Genomic DNA, 12,119 nt, shown 5'->3' on the forward strand with positions numbered 1-12,119 from the left:
ATGATTTTGATTATTTATCACATCCTTAGCTTAGAATTAAGGAAGATACTCATTAATACATGGAGCTATATAAATATATATATATATATATTTAATGTATTTCTATCAACCTTACGAGAAATTTTTCATTGTGCTTGGAATACTTAAGTGGTATACCACGTGTTATTCTATAAGTGGTGGAAAATTTATTTCTTAAGTTGTTAAACTTTTAATACAAATATCACATCACTTATATAATAACACGTATTGTACTAACTCGTGTTCTGAACACAGTAAAAAATCTATCCAACCTTATCTACTCAATCATCTAATACCATTTCTTGTTTACTCATTTTGAATTCTTTCTAAATCAACTAACGGAACAATCGCCCTTTAACAAAAAGCGAGTGAACTATTTCCTAAACAAAAAGGGAGGGAGGAACTGTCACACTAATTGAGTAGTTAGGGAAAAGTTAAGAAGGAACGAGACAATAACAACACTCTTAACTAAAAGTACAAAATAAGCTGTGACAATTTAATTAGGTTTTCCACCTAATGCTGCAATTTGGAGAGTAATTCGGGTAAAGCCGTTTTCTCAATTCAACGTGCAACTGTGCAAGCCGGCATGGCAATGTCGTCATTTCAAGTTTCAGCAAGCGCCATCGTAAAGCCCCACTTTATATTCTTGGGAATATAACGCCATTCTCGCATCTTCTTATCACGCGTGCCAAACCGGCTCTCCCGGTCACCAAACTTGCGAGAGCGGCCGCGTCATTCTCTACCCCCTTTATCTCCCCTACACCTTCTTCTCTAACACTCTTACGCAGTCTTTTTCAGTTTTCCCAGTTTCAGAGAGAGAGAGAGAGAGAGAGAGAGCATGCCGAAACAGAAATAAAGTTTTTACCAGCCATGGCTTCTCCTTCGCCTCACATCTCCAAGATCTGTAACTCCCTCTTAAAACCACCAGCCCTTATCGGCGGCAACCACACCTCCTCCCGATTCTGCTCCCGCTAAACCAAAACCCCCAATACGATTTCTTTAAATTTATACAAATTCAATTTATTTTTAGATTTCGATTCCGAAAACAGATAGAAAAATATTCTTTTTTTGTTTTCCAATTTTTTGTAGAGAAAAAGGTTTATCTTTTGCAGAGATGGAACCCGGTGCCGCCGCAGCAGGAAAGCCAGGCCTACTGAAGAACGTTTTTGTACGGTTGTTTTTGTTCGGCGTTTTGATCGTGCTCTGTCGCTTCGCCTACGTCGTCACCGTCACCGGCGAGTCGTGCGAGCTCGGGGACTTCTGCTTCTTCTCTCTCCCGGAAAATCTCAACTTCGTTATAGCGAATACTGGCGGTACGGCCATCGCTGTAAGAAATGAAGCCGTTCCGTCGATTTTGGCGGGGTCCACGAAGCCCGATCTCTACACTAGCAAGGACTGGATCAAGGCCGTCCATTTCTACTCCGCCGTGTTCCAGGATCTCATGTCTCAGGGCTTCCTCTCCCGGAAAGCCAAGTCGCTCTGCGTCGAGACCCCCGCCGGGCACGACGTCTACGCCCTGAGAGAGTCCGGCGTCAAGGGCGCGGTCGGTGTTTTCAAGAAAGCGTCGAGGCCTTTGGTAATTCCCGGCGAAGCGCACCGTTTGCCGTTCGCTGACAACAGCTTTGACTTTGTTTTCTCCGCCGGCGGACGGCTCGAGAAGTCACCAAAGCCGGCGGATTTCGCCGCTGAGATCGTGCGGACGCTGAAGCCCGAAGGGTTTGCGGTGGTCCACGTCGGCGCTAGAGACACTTACAGCTTCCATTCGTTTATTGAATTGTTCAATTGCAGCAAGCTCGTGACTTCGCGCGACATCGACGGCTTCGATTCATCGATGCCGAAGATTCGCGAGATGGTTTTGAGGAAGGATTGCGGCGAGAGTGAGGGTTTCGGTCACAGGGTCGAGAACCCTGGTGGCAGTGCTGGTAATAAGTGCTCAGTTCCTGGGCATAAGATGGAGCTCATCAGAAAGGCCGAGCCTTTGATTGAAATAGAGCCGTTGAAGCCGTGGATTACTCTGAAGAAGAACATACAGAACGTGAAGTACCTCCCAACAATGGCGGATATAAGCTTCAAGAAGCGGTATGCTTACGTGGATGTCGGAGCTCGGAGCTATGGCTCCAGCATTGGCAGCTGGTTCAAGAAGCAGTACCCGAAACAGAACAAGACTTTCGAAGTTTTCGCCATTGAAGCCGATAAGACTTTTCATGACCAGTACAAGTTGAAGAAGGGGGTCACATTGCTGCCTTACGCAGCTTGGGTGAGGAACGAGACATTGTCCTTCGAGATCAATGGCGACCCGGGTGAGAAGGTGAAGGATAAAGGCAGAGGAATGGGGAGGATCCAGCCGGCGAATCCATCCAATGGCGGGTTTAACGGAGAGGTGGATCGGATTCAGGGGTTTGATTTCGCAAATTGGTTGAAGAACACCTTTTCGGAAAAGGATTTTGTGGTGATGAAGATGGATGTGGAAGGGACGGAATTTGATTTGATTCCGAGGCTTTTCGAGACAGGGGCAATCTGTTTGATCGACGAGGTTTTTCTCGAGTGCCATTACAATCGGTGGCAGAGGTGTTGCCCCGGCGAGAGGAGTTCGAAGTATGAGAAGAGTTACGGTCAGTGTTTGGACCTGTTTGCTTCACTGAGACAAAGTGGAGTTCTTGTTCATCAATGGTGGTAACATTGTTGCAGGTTCTTTGATTCTAGCAGGCTTTTTCTTTCTTTTTTGTAATTTTGTTTTGCAAAGGAAAAAGGAATAACTTTAGAATTCGTTTGTTTTTAGAATTGCAGCTGAAATAATTTTTTTTTTTTTAAATGAAGATTTCATTTTCTTGTATTGATTTAGTTGGCACTCTGCTACTACTGCATTTTAACTTTCCGGCACGGTGCATGATTGGTTTGGAATAGTGCCTTAGGGAACTATTGCATCTCAACTTTTCAGTGTTGTGAGGAGTAATTACCTTGAGATACCGTCACGCTATCGTCTACATTGCAGGAAAGTTCATTCGGCTCCCTAAAAATGGTGGAGGAGAATTTTCTCCTCTCCTATTCTCTTTTTCCTCTCACTCATTTTTGAACTATTATGATTAAATCACGTCAATATCTAATTGATTTTTGGCTTAAATGTCAAAATGGTCCTTATTTTATAGCCATATGGTCAATTTGGTTCCCATGTTTTTTATTTGGCTAATTTAGTTATTGTGTTTGTCTCTGTTAGTCAATTAAGGACATTTTATTCAATCTCTTTTAAAAAATTCATAAGAAAAATCATATGAGAAATAATTACGCTTTCTCTTTACAGAAAAATACGGATCAATGAGAAATAATACTTATAAGAAATAAAACTTTCAATCTGAAAAATGATTAGAGTTGTGACATAGAAAAGAGAAGGGATAATGTTAGAGAAGAGGTCAGAGAGTTAGGAGGAGAATAATTTTTTTTTTAAATTTTTTTTTATTTCACTTTAAATATTTTAAATCAAATAAATTATAAGTTTATAAGTTTATAATTTATTTTTTGTTTTACAAAAATTGCATGAAAATGTTTTTAATTGGCTAACAGAGATAAACACAAGGATCAAATTGGCCAAATTGAAAACACATGACTAAATTGATCCTATGATTAAAATACATAGATCATTTTGACATTTAATCCTTGATTTTTTTATAAAAATAATGAGACAAAAGGTAAAATGTGAGAAAATGAAAAGAAAGAGAACGTAGATAAGAGGGAACAAAATTTTACTCTGAAAATGGTTGGACAGAAGATGTGATAACGTCTCAAAAGCATTTTTGGGTAATTTTATGAAAGTTTGCAAATTGGTTTTGAGATGATTCAAAGCGTAAAGTATTGTGGACCATAAAAGTCAATTACTAAATGATATTTGTTTCCTTTTTAAAAAGTAAATAATTTGTTTGTTAAGTTTCAAAGTATTTGGAAACAGAATCATTACAATAGGACCTCTTGACAGACAAAGGGATAGAAGGAAGTGGATTGTCTGCTCTTCAATTTCCATATTTCCTTTATGCTCTTATGTGATGTGTGATCATAGTTAAGTCACGTTAATATTTTATATTAATCTTTTAAAGAAATAATAAAACAAAAAGTAACAGGAATATAAAATGTTGATATGGTTTAACTGTAACCATACAAACAGGAGGACATGAAGAGAGTATGAAAATGGAATAGCGAATCCACCACTAGGATAAATCCATGGAGTTTGCGGCTCCTTTTGGAATTGTGAAATGTCGCTATAGGTAATAGGTGTCATCCCACAATTTTTTTTTCTTTTGGAATGCATGAAAGAGACGAGTCACGCAAAAGAGAGACCCTCCTCATCTTTGAAAGAATAGGCTCTGGGACTGTTGATTTTCCTTCCCTTTCTTTGTTTGATGCGGAAGAGGGCTCCTTGCTCGTCAGATGCGCCCAGTTCTAGTGCTAGATGGGAGATTAAGACAAAGACGAGAAGACGAAAGAAAGATCGTCTGCATCTGATCGTCTTCGTCTGCTATATAAAAAATCTATTAAGAGATGAGGAGGTTCGTCAAATCAAGAACGAAAATCATTATAAAGAAGTGATGTATTGAATCCAAACCAAGAACGAAAATCATTATAAAGAAGTGATGAGTTGAGAAGGCGGTGCGCTGCTTCATTCGCTTGGCGGTGGATATGGGTGGTGAAAGCTCCATTGATCCGGTCTAGCAAAGCCTTTGCATCCTCAACAGTAGGGCCAACCAGCGAGAGGTTGAGGGATTGCTCTTGCAAAACTAAGACAATTTGGTGAGAATCGCTTGCGGGAATAAGGTTTTAATAACCCCTGTTAACAGCCAACATGAGGTCCTCTCTAACTACCAAAGCTTCTAAATGCATGGTACTGCTTGGTTGCAAGAGGGAGAATGATATATATGTAATGGATACGTTACTTTTGTGACATTCTAGTCTAATATATTAACGTATGATTTTAAGTGACGATAAATTTATTTCATATAAATTGTTTTCCCACGAAGGACTAGAAATTGAACCTTAAAATAGGAAGTTTGATCAGACCAGATATTTACTTATTTCAACCAATCATTGAGTCATCGACTTGAGATTGATAATTTTTTGTTCAATTTTGCAATTGCCAGCAATTTGTTTCTGAAATGGTAGTGCACATGGAATTGGGAATTCAGCACATGTTTTGCTTCATCAGGATAGAGTTGTGAGCCTGCCAAATAACCAGCCCACGTTGTCCTGAATTTTAAGACAAGTGACTCATCAGGATAGAGTTTCGCTCACCATTATATTTATAATCATTGGATGAGTTTAAATTTTGAAATTTGTATCTATTCATTACACAGATCTTGAGATTTAAACTCATCTAACGACAATCAATGGAAGGTAAGCATCACCATTACTTAAAGGTGGTGAAGAAAAATATTCCCATATTTAATGGTTATGACCCAAACGCATATTTTAATGGTGAGTTTCACCCTTGGTACAAACTATACATGATTGGGCCATGACGGCTTTGGCAAGGTTAAAAATGGATTGTACTTGTTACAAGAGGAAGTCTAATCAGTTGGTCGTGTGAAGCTAGGAAGTTCCTTCGCACCGTCTTGTCAAGGCGGAAGATGTTGGCTCGAGCCCCTTTAGTCCCGACAAAGAAAATGAGACACACTTGTAAGTCGAGATACGTACTACTAGAGTTGTGAAGACTAAACATTTACATGATATAGTGTTTGTTGCTAATCAAGTATATAACTACAGATTTGTTACATTTACGAATATCTTTTGAATAGGATGGTCGTAAGCTAAACTAATTATTATATGGTTCGAACCATCTGATTGACTAAGTCAAGGAACAATCTGTTTAATCCCAATTTTATACTGTTGTAATGCTACGAGATGAATGGAGCGTTGCACGCGTGATTAAAAAGGAAGATTTCTTGCAGTTTACCACCAAAATAAAACGAATTTAGTTTTGATTAGTTAAACAAAAATCTACTCTAAAATGTTAGGGGAATGGACTATAACCATCGGATTTTCATCTAATGGCTGGTAAAAAGATTTGTTAAGATAATCGGATCACTTTTAGTTCTAAATCCAAGCAAAATATTTGAATCTTACGAATTTGTGATTGCAATGCAATACGTTCTTCTTTGACTAAAACACATACAAATCTAAATATTATTGTGCATGCACCTTAAATAGGATTTAATTAGTTGACCAACTACGATATAGGGAAGATTTTCTACCTAATTATGGTTTATGTACTTTGATTAGCTAAAGACATTTGGGAGATGCAAAATTTAGTTAGCAAAGAAAAAGGGTGTTAGTGTGATTTTTGTGTAACAATTTCTTGAGATTAGCACGTCCAGATTTCAGAGAACATAACACCCTCCTCCACAATATGCAAAACCTCCAACAACAACACACGACATTTTAAAATTCTTAAAATTTTGTGTGTTGTGCTCTTCATGCTCCTCAACCGAACGACCCTGAAATCGTGATTGACTCGTTGCATGCTTATTCCAATATCGACGATTTACATTTCGTCTTTTCAGAAATATATCAATCAATTTCAATTTTCCCACAGATACAAAAGTCCCTAAAACCACCATCACCTTTCAATTCTCTTCCCCTCCTTTGCCTCTTCACCCACTTTTGTCTTTTGGGTGTGGATCGGTTTTTGGTGGGTCCTTTTCGTTTGTGGGAGGTTTGGTTTAATTTCTAGAGAGACATGGGAGCTTGTTGTAGCAAGGAGAAATTGCATGGAGGAGGGTACATGGAGGATGATCGTATGGCCAATCGGAATGAGTATTCCGAGGCTGATAAGGAAGAGGATAGTGTAAGGTGTGGGGACGATGGGGCACGCATAAGGTTGGAAGGGTGTTCTAGGAACGTATCCATGTACACCCAGCAAGGAAGAAAAGGGATCAATCAAGATGCAATGACAGTTTGGGAGGTACGATTAGTCAATTTGTCTCTTTTCAATTTGTTGGTGTTTTTTTTTTTTTTTTTTTCATTTGTGGTGATTAATTTCTGCTATGTTTTCTAATCTTACGATGTACATTGGTATATTTAATTACTTAGAACGAATATTAATTATTTTGACTTGGAATCATTCTGATTCCTAACTTTGATTGTATTTATACGAAACTCAAAAAATGTGTGGCTCCACATTATAATATGTTATCTAACACATGAAAAAACTAGGAATTTGATCGATTAATTTGGGAGAGGGTAGTTGTTTCGTTCAATTCCCTTCTCCCTCTATATTCATGATTTTCTTGATACCAAAACCTGCTCATTCCAAGTAAGTAAACATGCCAATAATGTTTACGTTTATTTTGTTTCTTCACAATGTATGTCAAATCTTCTTGAACCCCTAGCAAAACTTGTTCTTTCCGATTTCCAAGTTTCTTTATCATGTTCAATTGCTATTATATCCATGAATTCTTCAATGTGGACTTCAGCCTACAGAAACCCTTTGGTCCTTTCCCTTGATATATTATTTTATGTCATTGAATTTTGTAGGACTTTACTGAGAAAGGCATGCACTTCTGCGGTGTGTTTGATGGTCATGGCCCCGACGGTCACAAAGTTGCAAGATGCGTACGTGACAATTTACCCTCAAAGCTCTCCGAAGTCATCAAAATTTACCAGCTCAACACCGGCATATTCAGCGACATCAATGTTGCCGGAAGCGAGCTCAATGCAAACAACCGTAAAAGTCACGATAGGAAAGCCAGTAGCGATCTCTCTCTTCCGTCATGGGAAGCCAGTTTCGTTAAATCATTCAAGGAAATGGATGAAGAACTTAGCCTTGATAACACCATTGATAGCTTCTGCAGTGGTTCAACAGCTGTAACTGTAGTTAAACAGGTACAATGTTTATTTGCAATCAAATTTTAGAGATAGGAATTCAATAAAATTTGATGTTTGTTCTAATTTTGTGCTGTTTGGTTTTCAGGGTGATCATTTGGTGATTGCCAACTTAGGCGATTCTCGTGCAGTTCTTGGAACTAGATCAGGAGAGAAAAACCAAATCGTTCCTGTCCAGCTCACAGTTGATTTGAAACCTGATACTCCAAGTATGTTTAGTACTTCTGCTCCAAATTTTTGGAAACGGATTCCGCACAACTTTCTCTCCTTCTCCTCACTTCTGTATATTTCCGTTCCTTTGGTTCTCTTTTGAATTATTCAATAATCCAAAGGTCATAAAGGAAGAGGGGTGTACAAGCGGAGAAAGAGGAGTGCGGAAGCCACTTCACTTAATATTTTCCTTAAGAATTGTATGATGATGACGATCAAGTTATTGGGCCTGATTGATTTTCTTGTACTTTTTCCAACTGGTGAAACTTAGGTGAAGCTGAGAGAATTATGAAATGCAAAGGCAGGATTTTATCAGTGGAGGGAGAACCACAAGTGTTTAGATTATGGATGCCGGATGAAGACTGCCCTGGTCTTGCAATGGCAAGAGCTTTCGGGGATTTCTGTGTCAAAGATTACGGTCTAACCTCAAGTCCGGAAGTTTTCTACAGGAAGATATCAAGTGATGATGAATTTGTGGTCTTGGCAACTGATGGGGTAAGAAAACAAAAAAAAAAATGTTTTACTAATATTCTAATTACTATTTGGGAAGCGAGTGCAGAAAAAATTTGGTTTTACTCATAAGCTTCCCTCTAGTTCTTAATATCCCTTCAATTAAGGATTTGTTTTTCGCTTCATAGGGTTCCTTTTTTTGCTTCATTGGGTCTGGATTTTGCTTCGTAGGGATCGGTTTTTTATTTCGTAGGGTTTAGTTTTTAGCTTCATACGGTTATGTTCTTTTGCTTTGTAGGGTTCAGTTCTTCTCTTAGTGTTTGATTTTTTTTCTCCAATGGGTTTGGTGTTTTGCTTCATAAAACTCATTTTTTGGTCTACACAGTCATGAAATTTAATTACGGAGTAATGTGATAGAGTTTCATTTAAGTCGAATATATTTGGCGACTCTTAACAGTATCGAGCTGCATTAAGATATTGATGTTGTGCATTGCGCAGATTTGGGATGCTTTAACAAACAGTGATGTGGTAAAGATAGTTGCATCAGCAAGGAAGCGATCCATGGCAGCAGAATTACTAGTAAAGCGTGCAGTTAGAGCATGGAAACGAAAGTTCCCCCAATCGAAAATTGATGATTGTGCAGTTATATGCTTGTTCCTGAAGGACCAACCGGCTTCTTCATTAACACAATCCGATTCCCATGCGAGCCGTGTAGGCAAAGGAAATGACTCTGAGCTTTCCCTTTCTTACTATAGCAAAAGATCGAATGTTGCAAGCGATCAGGGAGGCCCTGCATCCGAGATCAACAGCAAGATGATGGAGGATGAGAAGGATACCGTGTTGAACTGTAATGTCTCACAAGACGCAAAGGAAGAGTGGAATGCCATTAAAGGTGTTGACAGAGTAAATACCATGTTGAAGCTTCCTCAATTTTCTAATGGTTTGAGTCGGAGGAAAACATCAAAGGATTACGAAGAGGTTGAAGCTCATTGATTAATTAGCTTCCGTGACGAGGCCTTAAATCGAGCAATTTGCGACCGTGGTTAAGGATCAGCAACCAACAATATTCATCAAACATCTCTCGGAAGGTGCAATTTCAGCTTCCTGCCAAATTCGAAAGAAACAGTGCAGCCACAAATTCTGCTTGTAGAATTGGCTAGGAGAAAAGAGTACATGTAGATATTTGTCTAACCATGAAGTTAGAAGTGCAATTTCAACGAGGAATACTGATATATAAAATATATGAAATATACGAAGTTGGCTTCTACCTTGAAGCTTTGTTTGGTGCGACGGTCACACCTCGTTTGGTGTTATTTACCCAGATAAACATGTGGATTGAAAATTGAAATACCCAAATAAAAATCCTACCCAAGAAACAAAAACCTAGCTAGCCACGAGTAGGAGATCATTCGCGAAGAAAAACAACTTTACCAGTTGATCGAGGCACTTTCCACTGCTTATGTTACGAACCTTGTCTCCCAGAAGTCGATCAGAGCATGCGTTTTAGTTCTTCCCTTGGATGGTTGCTGACTTTATCAAAACTGGATAAAGAAACAGGAACTATTCTGTTGCATCCTTTAAGCCGTGCACAAATTAAACTTCCACATATTAATTGTGATGTATTCGACTACCATTAAACAAATGTGTCTTATCATCAAGCCCATCTTGGACGTCTGATTACGTAGTCCTGGCTTTTAATTTACGTTCGATGTTAAGATTTTGGAGATCAGGAGACAGAGATTGTTCCTAGGTGAAACCTGGAGTGTTCGGCGACGAAGGTGTTGGGTTTTCAAGGTGCCAATGCCATGGTGGTGATATCTTACAGAATTTCAAACGCTGAGGTAAACAACTTGGATGTGAAGCCAATCGCATCTACTACAAAATGACGTACTAATCATTGTCGTGCTGAGACCTCAGTATGGAAGATGTAAAAATCAAACAATATAAGGAAGCGTGTTCTAATACTTATTAACCATATTCAAGGATCACTACTAAAAATTTAGGATGATAAGCATATTATAGCGAATGAATTTGTGACCTTTGACCCAAATTTTTAGTAGTGATCCATGAATGTAGTTATAAGCATTAGAACACGCTTCCTTATATTGCTTGACCACTACTAAAAATTTGGGATAATAACCTCTAGTAGATGATGATATATTGATTTTTTATTTTTTTTTTTGGTGATTTGTTGTGTTTTTCGGGAGTCATGCTTTGCCCTTTTGTTGCTAGTAGTGGTTTTCTTTTTTCTTGTTGGTATGTATCCTTATATCCTCATCAGATTGTCAACGTGAATATAGTTTAACAACATAAGCATACGTTGTTTCAATAGTCTGACAGCGGAAGAATATATAAGACATTTTCTTTCGTCAAATTGGTTGTCTTATCTTAAAATCTTGTACATTAGAAGGGTAAAAAACTTAGGGAATAATACCATGTTCTTGAGATTCAATAGTTCTTCGTTCTCTATTGAAGTGTAGGACTGCTCTCAATTCAAGCCAATTGTATGTACTTTCGAATTGTAGTGGTGACGGGTGCCAAGTTTAGAGCTATATATACCAATTTGAAAGATATAACCATCCAGTACCTCTGCTCGGTTCCTTATTTGGAATCACCACATGTATGGATTCAGCCAAGTTTCTAGTTCGAATGTTTTTGTGCTTGTTATCGCCTTCTCGATTGCGAACACAATTCTAGTTTGACAACATAAGTATTTTTTTTGTTGTGAGATAGTAAGACGACTACACCTATTAATAGAGAAATACATAGACACATTCTTCTGTTATTGTATCTTACAATTTTGTAATTTAGAAAATATTATTTAGCATTACCATTACCCTTTCTTTACAAGGACTATTAGTTGATGAACTTGATCACCATCAGCTTATATTTACATATGTCGAAATGTTTTCTTATTAGATTGTGAATCTAAACATATTTACATGATAATATATTACTCAATCACTACGAACGCTCTCAATCAGTGCAATAAGATATATATGTTTATTTATCTCTTAACTCGAAAGATATAATTTTCCTTGGCAAACCTCCGAAAACCCAATGCAGATTCTAGAGGCCCAGGCAACAAACCCAGGGGCCCCCAGAGTGTGATCAATATCTATCATCCCCACTTCTGCTATCTTTTGTTAGTCCCAACACTCCTCCTCCGCCCATATCTTGTACAACAAGCGACAGCAAATCAGAGCAAATATTGTCACCATTAATCCGTCTCTTTCAAGTTTCAAGCTTTCCAGACATATATGATAATTCAGCAGTGACTATTATTTGGAGCCATTAGGCAAATCAACCAGCTGCACACCAGCAAAAGCTCTTCCTTCCAAGAAAAACTTGGATGTAAGTGAAAAGTCATCTTTCTATTTCTCTCATCACACAATTTTTCAATGCATCATTTGAAAGTTCTCTCAGATGTATTTGCGTTTACACATTTTTATTGCCTTTGAGATAACTTTCAAGTTATATTTAAGAATCTCTCCTCCTCCTTACCATTACCCAAAGACCCCAAAAAAAATGCTATCTTCTTCGATGCAGGTAGACAAACTTAATGCTGTGTTTGAATG

General features: G+C 38.3%; 2 protein-coding genes across 3 annotated transcripts; both read left to right on the forward strand.

Moving 5' to 3' along the window:
• The first annotated feature begins 779 nt into the window (after positions 1–779).
• Positions 780–2,784, forward strand: LOC125476903. Its single transcript, XM_048583524.1, has one exon. The coding sequence runs from the start codon at positions 1,133–1,135 to the stop codon at positions 2,693–2,695; it is 1,563 nt and encodes a 520-aa protein (XP_048439481.1). The 5' UTR covers positions 780–1,132; the 3' UTR covers positions 2,696–2,784.
• Positions 2,785–6,392: 3,608 nt separating this feature from the next.
• On the forward strand, positions 6,393–9,808 carry LOC103962150 (probable protein phosphatase 2C 65). 2 transcript variants are annotated; one of them, XM_048583582.1, is made up of 5 exons: positions 6,393–6,961; positions 7,534–7,881; positions 7,970–8,090; positions 8,363–8,586; positions 9,040–9,808. In XM_048583582.1, the coding sequence occupies exons 1-5, from the start codon at positions 6,737–6,739 to the stop codon at positions 9,532–9,534; spliced, it is 1,413 nt and encodes a 470-aa protein (XP_048439539.1). In that variant the 5' UTR covers positions 6,393–6,736; the 3' UTR covers positions 9,535–9,808. The 2 variants fall into 2 exon arrangements, with proteins under 2 accessions (XP_048439539.1, XP_048439540.1); XM_048583583.1 differs by having other exon boundaries at positions 6,842–7,312.
• The last annotated feature ends 2,311 nt before the right edge of the window (positions 9,809–12,119 follow it).

The sequence above is a fragment of a genome, unplaced genomic scaffold (genome assembly GCF_019419815.1).
Source record: "Pyrus x bretschneideri cultivar Hongxiangsu unplaced genomic scaffold, Pyrus_bretschneideri_v1 Contig2, whole genome shotgun sequence".
Taxonomy (NCBI): Eukaryota; Viridiplantae; Streptophyta; class Magnoliopsida; order Rosales; family Rosaceae; genus Pyrus; species Pyrus x bretschneideri.